The following is a 22,328-nucleotide window of genomic DNA, read 5'->3' on the forward strand; positions in this document are numbered from 1 at the left end:
AGACTGCATCTCTCCAAAAAAAAAAATTGCTTCTTAAGCAGCTTTCATCTAGACTTCCTTATCTCAGCTATCACCTCTCTCACACCCCCATCACCGTATTTTCCAGAGGTACATGATGCTGTTAATTCCTGAGCCTTTTGAAGATTCTGCAGAGTACGTTCTACTGATTCTTGGATTTTCTTACTGTCAGCTTTAGATTCTGCTTTCTCAGATCTGTTAAGTCAGTTACCACTTACTCATCTGCTTTTCAGCTTCCAAAATTAATTTTATTGTTGCTGATTCCTCTATTGTTTTTCCTGTTGATGTGTTTTGTGCTTTAAAAAATGCTATTATTTTAGCTTTAGCAATGTTTCTAAGTGGGTGAAAGGTGTGTAAACAAGACCCCTATCTTTGCCCAGATGTCCTGATATTATTTCTCCCAAGTATTACTAAGCTTTTAATGAGTATTGGAGATGAAGAGCTTGAAAATATATCTGAAATGTAGGTAGGCAGTGTTGCTAATTAAAGGCAAGTCTGTCATCATCACTAACTTTATGTGTGAAGTGCATTAATTTGCTCATTTACTTATCATATTCTTATGAAAAAGGTACTATAATTATCTTCATTTAATAGATGAGGAAAATTAAGACTTAAAGGGTATGAAGAACATGCATTGGGTCACACGTCTAAGAAGCAGTACAATATCTAACTCCAGAGCCTGTGTCCTTAACCACTGAGCAGCAGTGCCTTCTTTATAATCAGTATCCACTAAGCTACAATTAAGATTGATAGGCCTGTAGGAAAGTTAAGAATCCTAACAAGGACACATGACTAGTTCTTCTTTTAGGATGTGACCACCCACAGTGAAGCTGTAGGTCTCTTAAGTCTACCCCACGTCAGAATTGTAGCCCTAAAGTGAACTTAGGACCTTAGGAGCCGGGAAAAGGAGTAGAAGTTGCAGGAATAGTCAGACCCTGCAGCCTTGATGGCAGCTCCATGGGTGATTTCCATCAGCCTAGCTGCATGTATTTCACCACTTTAGAGACTTATGCTGCAGTGATATGTCGTCAGTGGACTGTTAGGTGCTGGTTTCATGTTGTAGTGTCTGACTACTTAGTAGGGAGCTACCAATTACTTATAGTTAGATGAATGAGATGTGACAAATAATCCTTTTACTTTCCCTTTGGTTAAAGCTGAAGGAATTGAAGAATCTGCAGCAGCAATACTTACAGATTAATCAAGAGATCACAGAGTTACGTCCACTGAAGGCTCAACTTCAGGAGTATCAAGATAAGACAAAAACATTTCAGATTATGCAAGAAGAACTCAGGCAGGAAAACCTCTCCTGGCAGCATGAGCTGCATCAGCTCAGGTACAATAATCCTTCCTTTTCAACTCTTTTCATTTTAACTTTTTATTTTGAAATAATTGTAGATTTGGGAAGATAGTGCAGAGAGCTTCTATGTGCCCTTCACCCAGTTTCTTCCAGTGGTAACATCTTACGTAACTGTAGCACAGTATCAAAACCAGGAAACTGCCATTGGTACAATTCACAGACCACATTCAGATTCCACCATGTTTACATGCATTTGAGTATCTGTGTGTGTGGTTCTATACAATTTTGTGACATGTATTTATGTAAGCACCACCAAAACCAAAATACAGAACTACTCCATCACCACAAATACGTCCTTTGTGCTACTAGTCTATAGTCACGTTCCTCCCTTCCCTACCCTCCTTGCATCCTCAACCCCTAGCAACCACTAATCTGTTTTCAGTTTTGTCATTTTGAGAATTTTTTTTTTGAGATGGAGTCTCGCTCTGTGGCCCAGGCTGGAGTCCAGTGGCGTGATCTTGGCTCACTGCAAGCTCCGCCTGCCGGGTTCACACCATTCTCCTGCCTCAGCCTCCCGAGTAGCTAGGACTACAGGCGCCCGCCACCACGCCCAGCTCATTTTTTTGTATATTTAGTAGAGACGGGGTTTCAGCATGTTAGCCAGGATGGTCTCGATCTCCTGACCTCATGATCCGCCTGCCTCGGCCACCCAAAGTGCTGGGATTACGGGCATGAGCCACTGTGCCCGGCTTAGAATGTTTTCTAACTGGAATCTTGCAGTGTATAACCGTATGAAATTGGCTTTTTTCATGTGCCATAATGCCCTTGAGATCCATCAGTATTGTTGTTTGTATCGTAGTTCATTCTTTTCATTATAAATAATGTTTCATATTATGAATATACCACTGTATTCATTCACCTGTTGAAGGACATGCATAGTGTTTTTAATTTTTAGCTACTCTAATAGTGCTACTATGAACATTTGTATATAGGTTTTTGTGTGGACATAAGTTTTCATTTCTTTGGGATAATTGCCCAGGAGTGCAAATGCTAGCTCATATAGTAAGTGAATGTTTTGTTTTTTAAGAAACTGCAAAACCACTTTGCATAATGGCCAAACGTTTTTTTAATCTGCGTATTTGACATCCATATATCCTCTTTGATGAAATATCTGTTCGTGTCTTTTGTCCATTTTCTAATTGGGTTAACTTTTTACTGTTAAGTTTTAAGCATTCTTTAAATATTATAGGTATGTGTTCTGTGTTTGATTTGTGGTTTGCAAATTTTTTTCCCAATTTGCAGCTTATCTTTTATCTCCCTCAACAGGGTCTTTTTAATTTTGATGAAATCCAGTTTATTGATTATTTTCTCTTTATCATTCAGATTCGGTATTTCTATTTGATTTTCAAGTTCTCTGCTTCCTACCTCCATTCTGCTGTGGCACCCAGTGAGTTAGCTTTTTAGTTTGGATATTGTATTTTTCAGTTCTAAAATTTCCATTCAGTTCTTCTTTACATCTTCTCTTTCTTTGCTGAAGCTTTTTATACTTTTTCCAGTATGTTAGTAATTACTTGTTGAAGCATTTCTATGATGGCTGCTGTAAAATTCTTGTCATATAATTCTAATATCTGTGTCACCTCAATATTATAATCTGTTGATTTCCTTTTCTTAATCAAGTTGTGGTTTTCCTGGTTCTTGGTATGATGAGTGATTTTTAGTTATATTCCAAACATTTTGGAGATTATAAGACTTTCAGTCTTATTTGAATCTTCTGTGTTAGCAGGCTTCACTGACACCACACCAGCAGAGGAAGGAAGACACTAGGTGGACGGTGAACTCCAGGCACCCCATTCAACTTTCGTTGATACCCCTAGAAGGAAGGGATGCCCTGATACTGCCAGGGGAAGTGGAAGTCCATGATGCCCACATGGCCTCCATTGATACTGTGCTGGAAGGAATGGAGAGGGGCACCTCATTATTGCCAGGTGGTGGTGAAAGTCCAGACTGTCCGCTTAGCCTCCACTGACACTATGGGGAATGGTTGAAGAGGGGCATCTTGTTACCACTGGGTGGTACTCAAAGTCCAGATTCCCCACTTGGTCTCTTCTGATACCACCTCTGCAGGGACAAGGAAGAGTGCCTTATCAACCTTGTTATGGTGGAGGTGGATGTCCAGGCCCCACATGTTGCCTCCAGTGATACCACAGTGGGAGTTGGGGGAGGAGGGGCAGTCGGAGAGAGGAACCTTCTTAGCACTAGGTGGTCGTGAGAGCCCAAGCTCCATACTTGGCCTTTTCTGACACTACTTCAGTAGGGAGGGTGAGGTGTACCTTGTTATCACCAGCCAAGAATGTAACTAGCTTATCTACCAGGTCTTTGTTAATGGGAGTGGTGAGATACTGTGGTTTTTCCATGTTGTTTGCCTGGAGTATGGTGGTTATTATCATGAATACTCTGTCTAACTAGACTGTCCCTTCCTGGTCCTTTGGCAAGACAGAGTAAACCTAGTACTCACTGGTGTTTCCGGGTCATGGAATTCTCCAGTATCCAGTTTGGGATATGCAGAATACAAATAGTAAACCAAGGAACTTACCACCATGTCATTCCTCAAGTCTGGGGATCCCTAGCTGGTTTGCCACCTTCATCTTTCTAAATTTTCTTATGTTTGTTTTTATTTATAAGGCCAAAGGGTTTTATCTATGCAGGTTGAGTATTCCTTATCTGAAATGCTTGGGATTGGAAGTGTTTTGGATTGTGGATTTTTTTGGATTTTGGAATATATGCATTATCTAAATGAGCATTTCCTTTGAGTGTCATTGCAGTGCCCAAAAAGTTTTGGATTTTGGAGTACTTCTGATTTTCTGATTAGGGATGCTCAGCCTTAGTTGGAGGAATAAGGAGAAATGTGTCTATTTTATTTTGTCTCGAAATAATCCTAGCTCTTCTTTTTAAGGAACAGAACAATAACAATGCTATCATGGTAGAAGAAATTAAGATAGGATCTATAATTCTGATTTTTTTTAAATTCAACTTTTCTAACAAATTTAATCCCAAGAATAAACACATAGTGTATAAAAACAGGTCTAGTTGTTGCAGCCTCATTTTGGGGAGGTTGTTACTGTTTAACTTAAGATGGTTCATGCTGCCTTAATAAATTCAAACTTGGCTGGGCGCGGTCGCTCACACCTGTAATCCCATCACTTTGGGAGGCCAAGGCGGGTGGATCATCTGAGGTCAGGAGTTCAAGACCAGCCTGGCTGTCTCTACTAAAAATACAAAAATTATCTGGGCATGTTGGCATGCACCTATAATCCCAGCTGCTTGGGAGACTGAGGCAGGAGAATTGCTTGAACCTGGGAGGTGGAGGTTTCAGTGAGTCAACATCATGCCACTGCACTCTAGTCTGGGTGACAGAGTGAGACCCTGTTTCAAAAAAAAAAAGAAAAACAAATTCAAAAAGCTTTCAAGATTTGATATTAAAAGGAGAATTACCATGTTGGACATTGCTGCTGATCACACAGCACCTGCTTTGTCTCACCAATGTTAGAGGACAAGAGGCAAATGAATACAGAAAATATGAGTTGGAGTCTCAATTCCTATCCAGCTTACAAGGGGCCACTAGAATGACAACTGACAATATAGTATAAATATCATAACATCTCTAAGAGAGTTCTTAATGTTCAGACACCCAAGATTTTAAACCTTAAGCAGCATTGATATAGCAAAATGCTTTTTAGAATTCAATGATTTAAATGTTATGGAGTAAAATTGCATCTAAAAGATTTTCATATTTAACATCTTTATGGACTTGCTTATAAGTGAAATTTATCAAGCTCATTGCATGGAGTTGGCAGCTTCCCCAGATAATACAAGAGAAATTTTTTTTTTCTTTAAACAAATGATGATGATTGCAGAGCAAGTAAAAAAAAAAGAGGCAAAGCAACTGAGTTTTGCTCTCTAGAAATGTAAATTTGTTTCTTCTTTTCGAAATTGAATCTCAAGAGAAAAGATAAATTGCTCCATTTTGACCTCCATTTTTCTTCAGGGATTAGCATCCCAGCTGTATTCTGTTAGAATCTTAATTTATCATCAAAAGTTTAGGTGCTTGCTGTGTCCTTCAGATGCACTTTAATGCTAAGCACTGAATTCAGGGTCCTCCAAAGGTGATTGGTACCGTGTCAGAGCATCGCTTAATGCCTCTCATCTTATCGCCACATCACCTAGAACTACAGAAATATTAAAGTGTTCAGCTACTAGTGTAAACCTAAGAAGAGCTGCAAAGCTCTAAAGGCCTCTAAAGGCTTATTTCCTGCAGCCTTTCTTTTTTAAATTTCCTCTAATGGCAATCTAAAAGGATATTTATTTTCCTTATTTCCTTATATAATTGACCCTTAGGGAAGAGAAAAGGAGATAGAGAAAAAAAGATTTCTGTTTTTTCCCCACATTTTCTCTTTCCACCTTTTTCTTAGCCTTTCTTTCTTTACCTTCCAGATTTGAGTAACTTTGAAGATAAGCAAAGTGCTGAGGTTACAGGTGCGAACTACCATGCCCAGCTACACAACTGTGATTATGTCATGTTTTTTCTAGGATGGAGAAGAGTTCCTGGGAAATACATGAGAGGAGAATGAAGGAACAGTACCTTATGGCTATTTCAGATAAAGATCAGCAGCTCAGTCATCTGCAGAATCTTATAAGGGAATTGAGGTCTTCTTCCTCCCAGGCTCAGCCCCTCAAAGTGCAATACCAAAGACAGGTGAGTAATTTCAATGCTGATTGTTACTCAGAGATAAATTTTTGAACAAATGATAATGATTGCACAGAAAGTTTTTTTTTTCAAGGCACTAACCCAGAAAGCATCAGCTTCCTACAAATTAAGTATCTGCCACTTTTAAGTGCCCATAAGCCACCTTATGACTTCCTATGGGGCGGACAGGATTTCTAGAGGGAAGGAATTAAGCATAAGCAATCTTAGGAGAGAATTTCATCACTGTTTGTGTCCTGGCAGGCATCCCCAGAAACATCAGCTTCCCCAGATGGGTCACAAAATCTGATTTATGAGACAGAACTTCTCAGGACCCAGCTCAGTGACAGCTTAAAGGAAATTCACCAAAAGGAATTAAGAATTCAGCAACTGAACAGCAAGGTAAGTGTTTCCTGTTAGACTGGAATTCAGTTTCTTTTTTCCATGACTGGAACAAGAAGGCAAATAGAAGCTGATTCAGCATAGAGTCCCAGCTGTAGCATATCTTAGGGTACACAAGTTTCACCTTTCTCAGAACCTGGGTGCTTATTCCAAAGCACTGGACACAGAGCCATTTCTTGTTCTTTGCCCTTGGTGAGTCCTTGGGAATGATTGGATAAATTCAGAGAGTAAGAGTAAAGAAACCAACTACTTTGGGAAGCCTTCCCCCTGACCTGTATCACTTGTATTAATGCTGAGGCTACTCCTTACCCCACCCTCTTAAGAACTGTCCTCCTGTTGCTCCCTGGCTATTCAAAATATTCTTTAGTGGCACCTGCCCTAGTTCTGCCCTGTTGAGAGGAACTCAGCTAAGTAGTCTATGATAGAGCTACAAGATATTTAGAGATCAATCAGAATCAGAAGTCCAGAGATTAGCTTTGAGGAGAGCCAAGAATGCCCAAAAATTGTATGCACAATAGTGTGTGTGTATAAGCTTTTCATCACAAGAATTCATCAGTTGACCAAGGGATTTGTGATCCAAAAATTACAAAGATCACTAGGCTATTTTCACAGATGAGGAAAAAGGCCCTGGAGTAGTAAATAACTTGCCTGAAGTGTTAGGAGGAAGTCAGTCTGAGATAAACGTGATCATGTATGTGGAAAAGCACAGTGACTGCATATATAGAAGGTACTTATTAAATGTAGTTAAATTCAACTAATTGACACTGAAGTATCAGAGACTACACTATTAACTTGGAGGAGACATTTGGCAGTTTTTAAAGTTTGCAGGCCCAAATGAATTAGTTAAACTGCAGACCCTTTATTGGTAGATTTGTCTGGGGGTTTTCAAAGGGACTCCAGAGCAGCTCCCATGCAGTTCCCCTTCCAGCAAATCAGCTATTTCCGGAAGTTCCACCCTTTACAGCTCTAGCCTGTCTCTTTTTTTCGTAAACTAACTCCCATCTCATCTCTGTTACATTTACTCTCCAAACATTAGACTCTGAATCACATAGGGCATTTGTCTGTCTAGGACAGTGTTTTAAACTGAAATTCAGGACCATTAATTAATGATGAAATCATTTTGGTGGGTAACAACTAAAAAAGTTTTAATGTTTTATTGAAGTAAAACATACAGAAAAGTAAACAAATCGTAAGTACAGCATGATATATTTTCACAAAGTGAAGATGCCTATATAATCAGCACCCAGATCTAGAATTAGAACATACCAGAACTCCAGAAGTCCCTTGTGTCTTCTGTTCACTCCTACCCACTCAGAACTACATATAAATGGCATCATACCTTCTCTTTTGTATTGCTTCATTTATTTTGTGAGATTCATCCATGTCGTTGCATATAGTGTCATTTTTCCACTCCCATGCTGTGTAGTATTGCATTGTAGGCATATACCACAATCTCTATTCTGTTGAAGGACATTTGGGCTTCTCCAGTTTGGGGCTATTACAAATAGTGCAGTTGGTGTTTTTACAGAAAAAGAAATGAAGTAAAAACATGTATGTAATATATAATAAAGAATATGTCTGTCTTTGACAAACTTTAGTTTTAACTACATATATTTATATACTGGGTTCTAAGTGATAAAGTTGTGTTAACACCTTTATTGAGATATGTAATTCCACTTGAAGTGTGAGAAACACTGCATAGGTCACTGTCATTCTGAGTGAGAAACAGTTCTTTCTTTAGAACTCATCTGTAAGAAAGGCACCTCATTCCTAGCCTTATTCAGTCATTAAACTAATAACTGTTATTTTTCTTCCATGAGCCTGGCTGTATGCTAGGTACTAAGGATACACATATTCCTTCTTGAAGCTTACAATCTCATGAGCTTAGTCTCACTCTGAATGAGCCCCAGCTAACTAGGAGTATTGCTTCTTGGGCCCCAGAATGAGATTGTAGTAGATAGGCTGTCAGCATAGATTGTTCTCTAAGCCACTGCCCTAATTCTTTTGTCAGATGTTCAGGTTTTATATTTATAGTTGGCCCTTCGTATTGGTGGTTTCTGCATTCACAGATTTAACTAACTGTAGATTGAAAATATTCAGGAAAAAAACATATATTTTAAAAATACAGTATAACAACTATTTATGTAGCATTTGCATTGTATTATGTATTATAAGTAATCTAGAGATTATTTAAAGTATATGGAGGCCACAGATAACATTGTACTGAACAGGGAAAGATTGAAGGCCTTTCCTCTAAGATCTAGAATAAGACAAGGATGCCGACTTTCACCACTGTTATTCAATATATTACTAGACACCCTAGCTAGAGCAATTAGGCAAAAGAAAAAAAATAATAAAGCACATCCAGATTGGAAAGAAGAGGTCAAATTAGCCTTTTTGCTGATGATCTGACCTTATACTTAGAAAAACTTAAAGAATCCACCAAAAAACTGTTAGAACTGATAAATGAATTCAGTAAAGTTGCAGAATACAAAATCAACAGGCAAACACCAGTTGCATTTATATATGCCAACAGCAAACAATCTGGAAAAGAAATCAAGAAAGCAATCCTGGTCAGCCATGGTGGCTCATGCCTGTAATCTTTGCACTTTGGGAGGCCAAGGTGGGCGGATCACTTGAGGCCAGGAGTTTGAGACCAGTCTGGCCAACATGGCGAAATCCCTTCTCTACTAAAAATACAAAAATTAGCCAGGCGTGGTGGTGCACACCTGTAATCCCAGCTACTCGGGTGGCTGAGGCATGTGAATCACTTGAACCTGGGAGGCAGAGGTTGCAATAGCTGAGATCACGCCACTGCACTCCAGCCTGGGCGACAAAGCGAGACTGTGTTTCAAAAATAAATAAATAGGCCGGGCGCGGTGACTCAAGCCTGTAATCTCAGCACTTTGGGAGGCCAAGACGGGCGGATCACGAGGTCAGGAGATCGAGACCATCCTGGCTAACACGGTGAAACCCCATCTCTACTAAAAAATACAAAAAACTAGCCGGGCGAGGTGGCGGGCGCCTGTAGTCCCAGCTACTCGGGAGGCTGAGGCAGGAGAATGGCGTGAACCCGGGAGGCGGAGCTTGCAGTGAGCTGAGATCCGGCCACTGCACTCCAGCCCCGGCGACAGAGTGAGACTCCGTCTCAAAAAAAAATAAAATAAAATAAAATAAATAAATAGAGAGATAGATAGATAGATAGATAGCAATCCCATTTACAATAGCTATAAAGAATTTAAAATACTTAGGAATCAATTTAACCAAAGAAGTGAAAGATTTATAAAACACTGTGAAAGAAATTGAAAAAGACAGTAAAAAAAAGGAAGATATTTCATGCTCATGGATTAGAAGAATTAATAACATTAAAATGACAGTACTACACAAAACAATCTACAGGTTAAATGCAATCCCTATCAAAATACCAGTGATATTCTTCACAAAAATGGAAAAAAAATTTAATGTGTAGGTAACCACAAAAACTCCTAAATAGCTAACTCAATCTTGATTAAAAAGAGGAAAGCTGAGCCGAGTGTGGTGGCTAACGCCTGTAATCCCAGCACTTTGGGAAGCCGAGGCAGGTGGATCACCTGCAATCAGGAGTTCAAGACCAGCCTGGCCAACATGGTGAAACCCTGTCTCTACTAAAAATACAAAAATTAGCTTGGCGGGGTGGTGGGCGCCTGTAATCCCAGATACTTGGGATGCTGAGGCAGAGAAATGCTTGAACCTGGAAGATGGAGGTTACAATGAGCCGAGATTGCACCACTGCACTCCAGCCTGGGTGACAGAGTGAGACTCCATCTAAAAAAAACACACACACACAAAAAACAAAGCTGGAAGCATCACACTACCTGATTAATCAGCATGATACTGGCATAAAAACAAACACACAGATCACCAATGAAACAATTAAAAACCCAGGTATAAAGCCAGGCATTTAGGGGCAACTTATCCTTGACAAAGGCACCAAGAACATACACTGGAGAAAGGACAATCTCTCCAATAAATAGTGCTGGGAAAACTGGATATCTGTATGCAGAAAAATAAAACTAGACTCCTATCTCTCATCATACAAAAATCAAATCAAAATGGATTAAGGACTTAATTCTAAGATCTGAAACTATGAAACTACTAGAACAAAACTTGTGGAAATGCTTCAGGACATGGATCTGGTCAAGGCTTTTTTGTGTAAGACCTGAAAAGTACAGGCAACCAAGGCAAAAATAGACAAATAGGATTATAGCAAGCTAAAAGGCCCTGTACAGCAAAGGAAGCAATCAACAGAGTGAAGAGACAATCCACAGAATGAGAGAAAACATTTGCAAACTACCCATCTAACAAGGGATTAATAACCAGAATAAATAAGGGACTCAAACAATTAAATAGCAAGAAAACAAGTAACTCAATTTAAAAATTGGCGAAAGATCTGAATAGACATTTCTCAAAAGAAGACATACAAATGGCCAACAGCGCCGGGCGCGGTGGCTCAAGCCTGTAATCCCAGCACTTTGGGAGGCCGAGACGGGCGGATCACAAGGTCAGGAGATGGAGACCATCCTGGCTAACACAGTGAAACCCCGTCTCTACTAAAAAATGCAAAAAAAAAAAACTAGCCGGGCGAGGTGGCGGGCGCCTGTAGTCCTAGCTACTCCGGAGGCTGAGGCAGGAGAATGGTGTAAACCCATGAGGCGGAGCTTGCAGTGAGCCAAGATCCGGCCACTGCACTCCAGCCTGGGCGACAGAGCGAGACTCCTTGTCAAAAAAAAAAAAAAAAAACAAATGGCCAACAGATATTAAAAAAATACTCAGCATCACTAATCATCAGAGAATTGTGAATCAAAGCAATAGTGAGATATCATCTCACCTCTGCTGAAATGGCTTTTATCAAAAAGACAGGCAGTGACACATGCTGGCAAGGATGCAGAGAAAGGGGAACTCCCATACACTATTAGCAATGTAAGTTAGTACAGCCACTGTGGAGAACAGTATGGAGGTATATCTAAAAGCAAAAAAATTGAACTACCATATGATTCAACAACCCATATATCTAAAAGAAAGGAAGTCAATATATCAAAAAGACATCTGTACTCCCATGTTTATTGCAGCACTATTCATAAAAAACAAAATATAGAATCAACTTAAGTACCCATCAACAGATGAATAGATTAAAAATGTGGTATATATACACAAGGGAATATTATTTAGCTGTAAAGAGGTATGAAATTCTGTCATTCATGGCAACATGGATGGAGCTGGAGGACATTATGTTAAGTGAAATAAGCCAAGAACAGAAAGACAACTATCACATTCTCACTCGTGCGGGAGCAAAAAAAAGTTAATTTCATGAAGGTAGAGAGTGCATTGGGTAGTTACTAAAGGCTGGGAAGGATAATGGAGAGGAGGGAATGAAGAGAAGTTGATTAATGGGTACACATACATTGTTTGATAGAAGAAATAAGACCTAGTGTTAGGTAAATCAATAGGTGATTATAGTTTACCACAATCGATTGTACATTTAAAAATATCTAGAAGAGAAGAATTTAAATGCTTCTAGCATAAAGGAAAGACAAATACTTAAGGTGATGGATATTCCAGATACGCTGATTTGATCTTTACAAATTATATGAATATATTACATTATAGCATGTATCCTGAAAATATGTACATCTATTATGCATGAATTTAAAAATATTTTAAGTATATGGGAGGTTGTATATAAGTTATATGCAAATACCCTGCCATTATATATAAGGGATTTGAGCAACCCTTAAATTTTGGTATACTGGGAGTTGGGAGTCCAGGGGTGGTCCTGAAACCAATACCCCATAGATAATAAGGGATGACTGCATTTCTACCAGCTGGTTGGATGTTTGTATATAATGTAAGAATGTGCTAGAAACTTAAAAACATGAGATGGATGATTAGTGACATAATGTAGTCTAAATTGTTCTCTCCTATTTCGTTTTGACACGTATAGATACAGTGAAATATAGTAGCTTATAAGCTAGAGGAGAGGTCAGCAAACTTTTCCTTTGGACTCAGACAATATTTTAGGTTTCTTGACCGTACAATCTTTGTTAACAACTACTCATCTTTGCAGTTGTAACACAAAAGCAGCCATAGACAATATAGAATCAATTGAGCTGGTCATGTTCCAGTAAAACCTTATTTCAATAAAAGGGCAGCAGACTCTGGATCATAGTTTGCCAACCTCTAAACTGGAAGGACCTATGTTTGTTTTTGGTATGGTTTGGACTATTCATTGTGGCCAGGAAAATTAACTTCCTCTTAGGTTAAGGAAAGAACATGTTCCCTGTCTCAGAACCCAGTAGTTGTCATTGTACCCAGTTAACTCTCTTCAAATTACTATCACTTCTCAAATATTTATATCCTTTTCTAACTATTCCCACCTCCTCCCACCCCCTACCCAAAACAAAACTCTATAGTTTTCTTAACTTTCATTGCTAGACTGTCAGATTGGACACCATCAGATAGTAGATAGAGCTCTAGACTTGGAATCAAGAACCACACTTGAGTCCTGGTTTGACATCTACTAGCCATTTGTAAACAAGGACAGAAATCCTTTCTCTGCCTCTCTCAAATAAGATGATACTAGTGAAAGTACTTTATAAGCTAACATTGCTCTTCAGAATGACAAACAAAAAATAACCCTATATCCGAAGAGCAATGTTCAGCTAACAGAGCACTTCTACAAGTATGTATGGATTCTCTTGTTCTAATTTTCTATATGCATCAAATGCCCTTTCTCACAGTTGTCTCTAGAAAACTGTCGCCTCTCCTCTAAAACATTGTTTGTTTCAACTTTTTTTCACAAAAACTTACAAAAAGGAATCATCAAGAAAAGATTGAACATGCAACTGGTATACTGGGTTCCTCTCATACAATGTACATGGTCCTACAGTATGTAACTTGGAGAGACATCTCTGTGGTTATTAATCTACCTGGAGGCTAATCACAACTAAAACTTAAAACTTGACAGCCTGCAAGTGAGAGAATTATAGTTCCAGAGTACCAAATTCAAATCAATGGGTAGAAGCTACAATAGGTAAATTTTTCATTCAATATAAAAACGAATTTTCAGTTTTTTAAATGGTTCGGGTTGCTTTGTCAGGTAGTGGGCACCCTCACACTGAACACTTTCAAGGGAAGACTGGACGATGACCTGTTAGTCATGCAGTAGAGGAGAGTTCTGCTTTAAGGGACTGAAATGCTTCTACCTGGGAGAATCTATGCTCCCAATACAGTTTCTGACACACACATAGACATGTTGGGATTTATTCTGTTTCTCCCTTCTACCACATTTTATAACTTTTTATTCTATTCTCTCAGTAACTTATAACCCTTTATGGTACTGAGGAATCTGCCTAGTCATATTATTGCACACATTTTGGGGTGACGGCTCTCTCCAGCCATATTGAGTTCTGGAGATTATAGTCATTTGTTAGTAGCGTGAACTTGGACCTGAGGCACTGCCTTCTCCCTCTTATGTACCCAGAATAGCCTATCTTATTAGATTGCTTATGGATTTCTGCTTCATGGTTTTTCAGTTAATGTACTGGGCACCCTTTAAAAAAACAAAACAAAACAAGAAAACCTTTCTGCTACTCCTCCAGAATTGTTTTCTGTCTTGGTCAAAAAAAAAATTATGCTTTTTCCAACTTTGAAGGAATACAAAATGCTGTTGTTGCTGTTGCTGAAACAAAGGTCTTCCATAGGAAAATTCGATCCTGAAAACTCAGAACAGTTCGCCTAAGCACTGCTTATAGTACTGCAGGATGGTGCTTATCCTCACTTCTATTTCAGTTCTCTCAGCTACTGGAAGAGAAAAACACCCTTTCCATTCAGCTCTGCGATACCAGTCAGAGTCTTCGTGAGAACCAGCAGCACTATGGTGACCTTTTAAATCACTGTGCAGTCTTGGAGAAGCAGGTTCAAGAGCTGCAGGCGGTGAGTAAGGAGAAGGTGAGAGACTGGGAAAAGTGTGATGACATTTAGTGTAAGTGGTAAAGCACTAAAGAGCAGTATGGAAGAAGTTAATGTAATTAGGTGTCAGGGAAGAAAATGAGAAAGAAGAAATAGTTAATTGACATGGGAATAAGGTCTGAGAAAAATTACAGTGAAGCAATTAGAAGAAAAAAGATCAGTGAGATGGTGGGAGAGAAATCAAAACATGAGTAGGAAACAGCGATGACTGAGACTTTTGGTATTCTGAAACAGAGGAAGTGTTGATTTTGCTTTAAGTAATAAGAAAATTGTAGGAAACTTTGGATCTGAGAAACAAAACAGGCAGCACTGTTGACAGCCAGGGAGAGGAGCGCAGCATTGAAGTTGGAGGAGACTGAGAATTAGTATGAAGACATATAGGATACGGAGGAGGAGAAGGGGTTTGGAAGGGGCTGGCGAGCAAGGGAAGGATCAAAGTGGCATCTGGAAAATCCATAAACATCCACAGCAGACTTAACTTTTTTTTTTTTTTTAAGACGGAGTCTCGCTCCGTCACCCAGGCTGGAGTGCAGTGGCACAATCTCAGCTCACTGCAACCTCCGCCTCCCGGGTTCAAGCAGTTCTCTGCCTCAGCCTCCAGAGTTGCTGGGATTACAGGCGTCTGCCACCACACCTGGCTAATTTTTTTGTATTTTTAGTAGAGACAGGGTTTCGCCATCTTGGCCAGGCTGGTCTTGAACTCCTGACCTTGTGATCCACCCGCCTCGGCCTCCCAAAGTGCTGGGATTACAGGCATGAGCCACTGTGCTCGGCCCAGACTTAACTTTTAAGAGGAGAAATTCAAGAATGAGAATCTGGGAGAAAAATCTAATCAAGACAAGAGTTTTATGTAGGTGAGTAATGTGCTAGAGCAGAAGCTTCTGACTTCTAAATTTGGACTTGAGAATTATAAGCGGGGATAATCCTCTATAAACAAGCTCTCGTTTTGCTCGAGTACACTTTCTTAAGAGCTTTCGTCACTGAATTACTAAGCTTATTCTTCTTCCAGGGGCCACTAAATATAGATGTTGCTCCAGGAGCGCCCCAGGAAAAGAATGGAGTTCACAGAAAGAGTGATCCTGAGGAACTAAGGGAGCCACAGCAAAGGTAGGGGAGTGGCTGTCTCAACCCTGGAGCGTACACTAGAGTCCGGAAATTAGGCAGTAATCTACATTTAACTGGAGTCCTTTATATGGAGTTAATATGTCTTATTAGCCTCACAGAAGTGATGTGAGGATCAAATAGTAACAATAATAACTAACATTTGTGTGAGAAAAGTTTGTAAAACAAAAAGAGCAACACCAACACACACACACACACCACTAACAACTATTCTATGATAGTAAAATGAAAGATAATCAGTTCCTGAAATTTCTTTAGGTATTTTCTGCAGCTTCATTTCATCCCTCTACAACTTTGCTTTTAAAATACCGTGTTCAGACAGGCTTCTGTAAATTTTCTTGCTTTACAACCTTATGAAGACTTTGAATCCCTTGTATTAGCAACTGTGTTCTGCATCTAGTGATGCTCTTTGTTTCCTTTCATCCTGAAGCTTTTCTGAAGCTCAGCAGCAGCTGTGCAACACCAGACAGGAAGTGAATGAATTAAGGAAGCTGCTGGAAGAAGAACGAGACCAAAGAGTGGCTGCCGAGAATGCTCTCTCTCTGGCTGAGGAGCAGATCAGACGGTAAAGGCTGAGGGATATCGCCTCTGTTCCCTTCTGATCCTTTCTGATCATACTCATGTACACTTCCTGCCGGACTTAGGATTTCTTAAGATCTTTTTCTCATCTTGAGGTAGTTGCTGCAATGAGTTTACTGACATTGTGGGCACCCAAGAGAACACTGTACTTTTGGGAGTATAGGAGAGTCAGTGTTTTCTAAAACAGTTGTTCTTAGAGAATAATAATGATATCTACCATTATTGAAAGATATCTTATTTCATCCCAACAATAACTAAATGAGGTAGGTGTTGGGTTTTCTAGAGGACCAGGTAAGTGACAACTTCATTTTCTACCTGAGATCTGAATCCATTGAAATCTTTTTTAAAAGATTAAAAGATTGAGAGATTAAAAGACTGCTTTGAAAATGATGTTAAAAGAATGTGGCTTTTTTATTTGTCGGCAAATGCATTTCCTAACCCTCAACTTCCCCTCCCAGTCACAGACAATGTTGGGCCAAGGTAGACCTCCTTCACAGAAAATCCTGCTCTTGCCAAACTAGAGCATTGGAGTAACAGAGCGAACTGTGCTTCCAATGAGCAGTTTGTTCCAAGTGTAATTCAGAAGGGCAGAGCTACACATCCCTCATTCTTTATTCTCAATTCATCAAAAGAATCACTATGCATGAGAGGATAGAGAGTTGCTACTAGTATTTTGCTGCTGGAAGTCTCTTTCCATGGAAAATATCGTTAAAAGCAGGCACTTTGATTATATTTTGGGAGAAAGCCACCTATGTATATGATCACTTTCCTCAGAGAATGACATTTCTGGTATTAATGCCTTCTTGCAAAGTTTATGTGGCAGAGGTGACAGCCCCATTGAGCAGCTCTTACTTGAGATAACTTTCTTTCCAATCCAACATATTCACAACCTCTTAATTTTCATCACCTATTCAGGCCTTGATATGCAGCTTCGAGGGTGGGCCAGCTTTGCTTAAATGCCTTGTGTGGTGTCTTGCCATCTCTGCCGAGCATTTTCAGGCCTGTGCCCCCATGACTGTTTGTCTTCCACTTGCTATGGAATTGTTTAGACTGGTGAAACCTGGCCAATGGGGAGGTTGATCTCCCTCTTGTGTAACTAACCTGACCCAAACCAACTGAGACTGCCTGTGTGGGATGATGACTCTTGAGCCTGTGGGCAAGCCATATTAATTCAAGCCACAATTCCCTCTTTAGCCCTGATGCGGAATGGAAATTGGGGTAGCTAATTAAGGGCTGCCTACCTAGTCCAGGTACTACCGTTGTAACATTAGAATCTCACATGTACTCTATGGAGCAGGTAGAACTCAGTGGCCTTCCAGTATAAAGGCAGCCAATACTATCTTCCTCATCAATACCTACAGACTTCTCAGCCTTCCTCAGCCTAGCCTACACTGACAGACTGACCTCCATGGTAACAGACCATGCTGTTCCAGATCAAAGCTGCTTCTGAAAAGCTTATCGCATGGAGGAATAGACACAGAAGGTGTATTCTTTAGTCAGCCTGGCTCTCAGGAGGGAAGCAAGAAAGAAGGAGCTAGGCTGTGCATGCTCAGTTTCTCTTTCTAGACCCACAAATTGGATTAAGGTATTTCTTCGCTCCTGGAGAAAAGAATGTGTCCTGCAGAGATCCCAAGAGTATTAAACTAATGGATATCCTTTCATAAGGAGAAAGCATGAAGAGTAGAGGAAAGGGTTTCATCCTCCCTACCCCAATGAAAAAGTTCATCCCTGTAGGCAAATGCTTGATCAAATGTGCCGTTACATGCAGCTCCTTTGTTCATTTGACATAACCATTGAGTGAGTAATGGTAGCCTCTTCATTAAATGGAGAAGTTCCAGTATTAAATAAGCAAATCAGCAAAAACTGAGCCAGAAGGCAGTAGAGACTGCCAATTCAATTTAATTTTTTTTTAGTTCAATTTAATTTTTAAAACCCCACAGAAATCTTCCTTGGATGCTTTTGCCTATTAGCCTTTAATAAAAGAAAAAAATATATAACGAGTTTCTCCAAGTCAGATGTATGGTGGAAAGAAGAGTGTGAGGCTTGAAAGACAAAGCTGGGTATTGAATTCTGGTTCTACTGCTTACTGGCTGTACTGCCGTGGGCAAGTAATCTAACCTCTGTAAGCCTTAGCACTTTGAAGATAATAAGACCAACCCCAAAACCTGAGGATTAAATGTATGTAAAGCACCCAGCCTAGAGCCTGATACATAGTAAGTAGGTAGTCAATTCCTGATAGTTATCATCACATTTTGCTGCTGCTGAAGGAACGTATCTGCTGCTACCCCGCTTGCATGGGGTTATGTCTGTGGGAGCAGCTTTTGCTACAAGTCTCCTCCTATGCTGCATTGTGTGGCAGGATGACTGGGAAAACTTGGCCTGATCAGCCTCTCATGCTATGAACCAATGCTATGCCTCTTTTTTTTCTCAATTCAGGTTAGAGCACAGTGAATGGGACTCTTCCCGGACTCCTATCATTGGCTCCTGTGGCACTCAGGAGCAGGCACTGTTAATAGATCTTACAAGCAACAGTTGTCGAAGGGTAAGAAGGAAAAAGGATAAAGAGAGGGTGTTCTACTATCAGACAGGGCTGGCTATATTGGGGGCAAGGAGCTGAGGAGAAGGAATGTGGAAGTCCAGCCACTGAACAGCTGATGAGTCTAAGGCTGGAAGGGTGGGGAGGATTAGAAGAACCTGGTGGAATTTGCCAAGTTGTTGACTCTGAGGCAGCTTTCCTCTCAGGATACCCCTTTCTACAGTGGTTGGGTCAGCTTTGCTTAAGTACAAGACTACTAGGAGGGAAAGCAGCGTAGCCCTATAGGGTGAAAACTCTCTGACTTTCACATTTTTCTTTCAGACCCGGAGTGGCGTTGGATGGAAGCGAGTCCTGCGTTCACTCTGTCATTCACGGACCCGAGTGCCACTTCTAGCAGCCATCTACTTTCTAATGATTCACGTCCTGCTCATTCTGTGTTTTACGGGCCATCTATAGACTTAGTTGTTACTCTTTGGACCGCTCGCCTCAGAACTTGGAATTCTGTCACCTCTAACATCAGAACTATCAATTCCAGTGGAACAGTCTTCCCATTTACAGGTCTTCTCTCCAACTCTCCACGGAAAGTGCCTGCAAAAACAGCGGTCAATACGAGGACAGGTTGGAGCTGCAGGGACTGGCAAGTCTGCTTTCTTCTACTGCCCTGGGCCTGAACACTTCTGCTTAATCTGAGAATCACAGTTGGTTTGTTGAGCCTAATATTTGTTGAGATTTTGCAGGACCCTGATCTTTTGTGGTCCTGTAAAAGATACTGAGGAATGTCAGCTAAGCCAAGAGGATGGTTTCAATAAACCTAATAATCTGAAGTTCAGTATCATTTTGATTGATAACTTTCTTTGCCTCATTTGCCTGTATTTTCTCCTGTTTCAGAGGGAAGGTGGCTCTGCCATAAACAAAGTTCAGGGAAGTGAACACGTCACCTCATAGGATGTCTGATTTAGGTCTCTTGCAGAATAGGGTGGTGAGAGCTGAAGGAACTCCCTGGGGGTTTTAGCTATTAGATCACCTGGGAGGACAGCATCTTCTTCCCTGCTAATTTCAGATATAATTGGAGGGAGAATTTCTGGTCCCAGACTATAAGGATGGAATCCCCTTGCTTTTGCCCTTGATCACATGTATACTAAGGTATTAAGTGGCCCAAGTCTTTCCTTTCACCAAAGGGCAGGGAGAAGTGTCTATGGACAGCAGGGTTCCAATTCTTGTCATTCCAGGAATATCTGGATATTCCTGGAATGTGGGCCCTGAGACAGTGCCCAGGGGCCACTGGGAGCCAGTATTAAGCATTGACTCTCAGCCAGGAGTCTGACTGGTCTAACACCACACTGCAACTCCTGGCCTCTTGAAGTACTAAACTACTTTGCTGTTAGTGAGAGTTATTACAGTTTCTCAGCCCCATTGTCTCTGTCCTCTGTGGCAATGGAAGGAGAATATAGAGAAGATAAAATTAAATATAGACAGACCTGAGAAGGACAGCCAGGATTGAATTCCATTTGTGCCTATTCCCTGCCTCCCCTCCCCCATCCTACCAGTTGGTTATTTTCTCACTACTGTATACGTGATGTGTTCACTGCCTATTCTCTCCCTAAAGAAGAGAGAGGACCGGTGGGCTGACCGATCTGCTCTAAATCTACTGTGGTGATTAAATCTTGGTCACAACATCCTGGGAAGTTTCCTGAACAACTGTAAAATAATAAAATTATTTTCAGAATGAAGAGTTTGTGTGTGTGTGTGTGTGTGTGTGTGTGTGTGTGTGTGTGTGAGTGAATGGATATGTGCACAGGTGCTTCAGTACCTGTGTTTGCATGCTGGCGGGGTGGAAGGTGGGTAAGAGAAGTAGGGAAGGAGGTAGCCAGAAATGGTTACAGGGATAGAAAGTTCTACATATTCAGGCTTCCTTCTCACTGGCCAATATCAGTGAGAGCTGCAGGCATTCTTCCAGCCTTAGCTGCTAGACCTCAGGTGATGAATGCAGTGAGGAAAATCTATCCTAATACTGAATCAAATAAGCTGACCTTAGGACATTAAATTGATGCAGGTCCATGCATGGTCCTGGGAGAACTCTTATCTAGCACATACACATACTGAAAACATTAGACCCTAGGGATCCCTCTGGGTGGGAATGGGAGAAGAGAAGCTTAATGGCATGTAGCAGGTTAGATGGGCATTATTATGTTTTGTTTTGTTTTGTTTTGTTTTTTGAGACCGAGTTTCACTCTTTCGCTCAGGCTAGAGTGCAGTGGCACGATCTTGACTCACTGCAACCTCTGCCTTCCAGTTTCAAGCGATTCTCCTGCCCCAGCCTCCCAAGTTGCCGGGATTACAGGTGCCTGCCACCATGCCTGGCTAATTTTTGTACTTTTAGTAGAGATGGTTTCACTACGTTGGCCAGGCTGGTCTCAAACTTCTGACCTTGTGATCCACCCGTCTTGGCCTCCCAAAGTACTGGGATTAGAGGCGGGAGCCACCGTGACCAGCTATTACGGTTTTTTATGTTAAGTTGCTGCTTGAGAGAAGCTAGCTCACTTTCTCAAAGTACAGTAAATGGTTTAATTGAACCAAGTCTATCTGATTTCAAGGCCCGTTCTATTTCTGTGTGATACACCTCACTACCTCATCAGTAATGAACTTGTGACATTTGCTAAGGAAAGATGGGGCTTCTTGGTGTCATCTCTGATTAATTTCTAGTTTCTCCAGAGAACTAAGTACCTGGATGGTGTGTCACAGTATATAGTCTAATTCGTATTTTGACACTACATGAGGATTCCAAGTGATTTTAAAAGACTATTTTCCCTTCTACAAATGTACTCTTCCTTATAACTTCGGTACCACCATGATAAATAGGTAATAAAGTAGGAGGGATAAATAAAGCTCCCCCAGGCATAGAATCCTTAGATTTGGAAGTGACAGAGGCTTCATATTCCTAATGCAGAAAAATGCCTGTATCATGGGCCAGTTTCATCTAGTCCTGCTTAAACTCCTTGGAGAATGCACCATTGTGAACAAATCAAGAAGTCCACAGACAATCAAGATTAGGAAAGGCTAGGTCAGATACAATAACAGACATCCTCAAATTCGCAGTAGCCAAAACAAAAGACTATTTAGTGAAAGACTCCAATTCCCTCACATGGTGGATGGGGCTCCACTTGTGTTCTTTCTCACTCAGGGACTCAGTCTGCTGGAGGAGCCAACATGGAGAATTGCAGGTTGCCTTGGGCAGTGGTGAAAGAGCATAGCAAAGCTTGCAGTGGTCTTACAGTCTCCGCCAGAAAGTGGCATCTGTCACTGGCCAAAACAAGTCACCTGAGCACGTCTGACTTCAAGAGGGAAGGGAGGGGCAGCAAGTCTTGACACGCAGTGAAACAAGAGGCCACAAAGACCTTCCATCAGCTGACCAGCACCTGGTTCTTTCAGAATTCTTCCTACTATCTGGAGCCAAATCTTTAGTTTGTTAGCTCAGACTCCACAGTGCCCCAAACAAGCTAGGAAACTTTCTCCTTCCATGTCTTGCCTTTTCCCTCATGAGTTATTCCTTCTGGCATTCAACTGGTCGATGTTTATTTGAACATCTATATGAAAACTCCACTTTTAAATGCTGTGGGTAATATAGG

The 22,328-nt window shown here is 40.7% G+C and overlaps 1 protein-coding gene across 9 annotated transcripts in view; it reads left to right on the top strand.

The window, feature by feature from the left end:
• GOLGB1 (golgin B1) overlaps window positions 1–20,432 on the top strand; it is a 95,934-nt gene extending 75,502 nt beyond the window's left edge. For 6 of the 9 annotated variants that reach the window (XM_033211065.1, XM_033211070.1, XM_033211064.1 and 3 more), the window contains 8 exons: window positions 1,173–1,351; window positions 5,903–6,068; window positions 6,321–6,458; window positions 14,286–14,444; window positions 15,475–15,572; window positions 16,018–16,152; window positions 18,603–18,708; window positions 19,024–20,432. In XM_033211065.1, the coding sequence (XP_033066956.1) occupies window positions 1,173–1,351; window positions 5,903–6,068; window positions 6,321–6,458; window positions 14,286–14,444; window positions 15,475–15,572; window positions 16,018–16,152; window positions 18,603–18,708; window positions 19,024–19,158 (1,116 nt within the window). In that variant the 3' untranslated portion in view covers window positions 19,159–20,432. The remainder of the gene's footprint in view (window positions 1–1,172; window positions 1,352–5,902; window positions 6,069–6,320; window positions 6,459–14,285; window positions 14,445–15,474; window positions 15,573–16,017; window positions 16,153–18,602; window positions 18,709–19,023) is intronic. The other 3 variants (XM_033211066.1, XM_033211069.1, XM_033211072.1) reach the window with 1 other exon arrangement.
• The last annotated feature ends 1,896 nt before the right edge of the window (window positions 20,433–22,328 follow it).

Source organism: Trachypithecus francoisi, unplaced genomic scaffold (assembly GCF_009764315.1).
Source record: "Trachypithecus francoisi isolate TF-2019V2 unplaced genomic scaffold, Tfra_2.0 Lachesis_group0, whole genome shotgun sequence".
Classification (NCBI taxonomy): Eukaryota; Metazoa; Chordata; class Mammalia; order Primates; family Cercopithecidae; genus Trachypithecus; species Trachypithecus francoisi.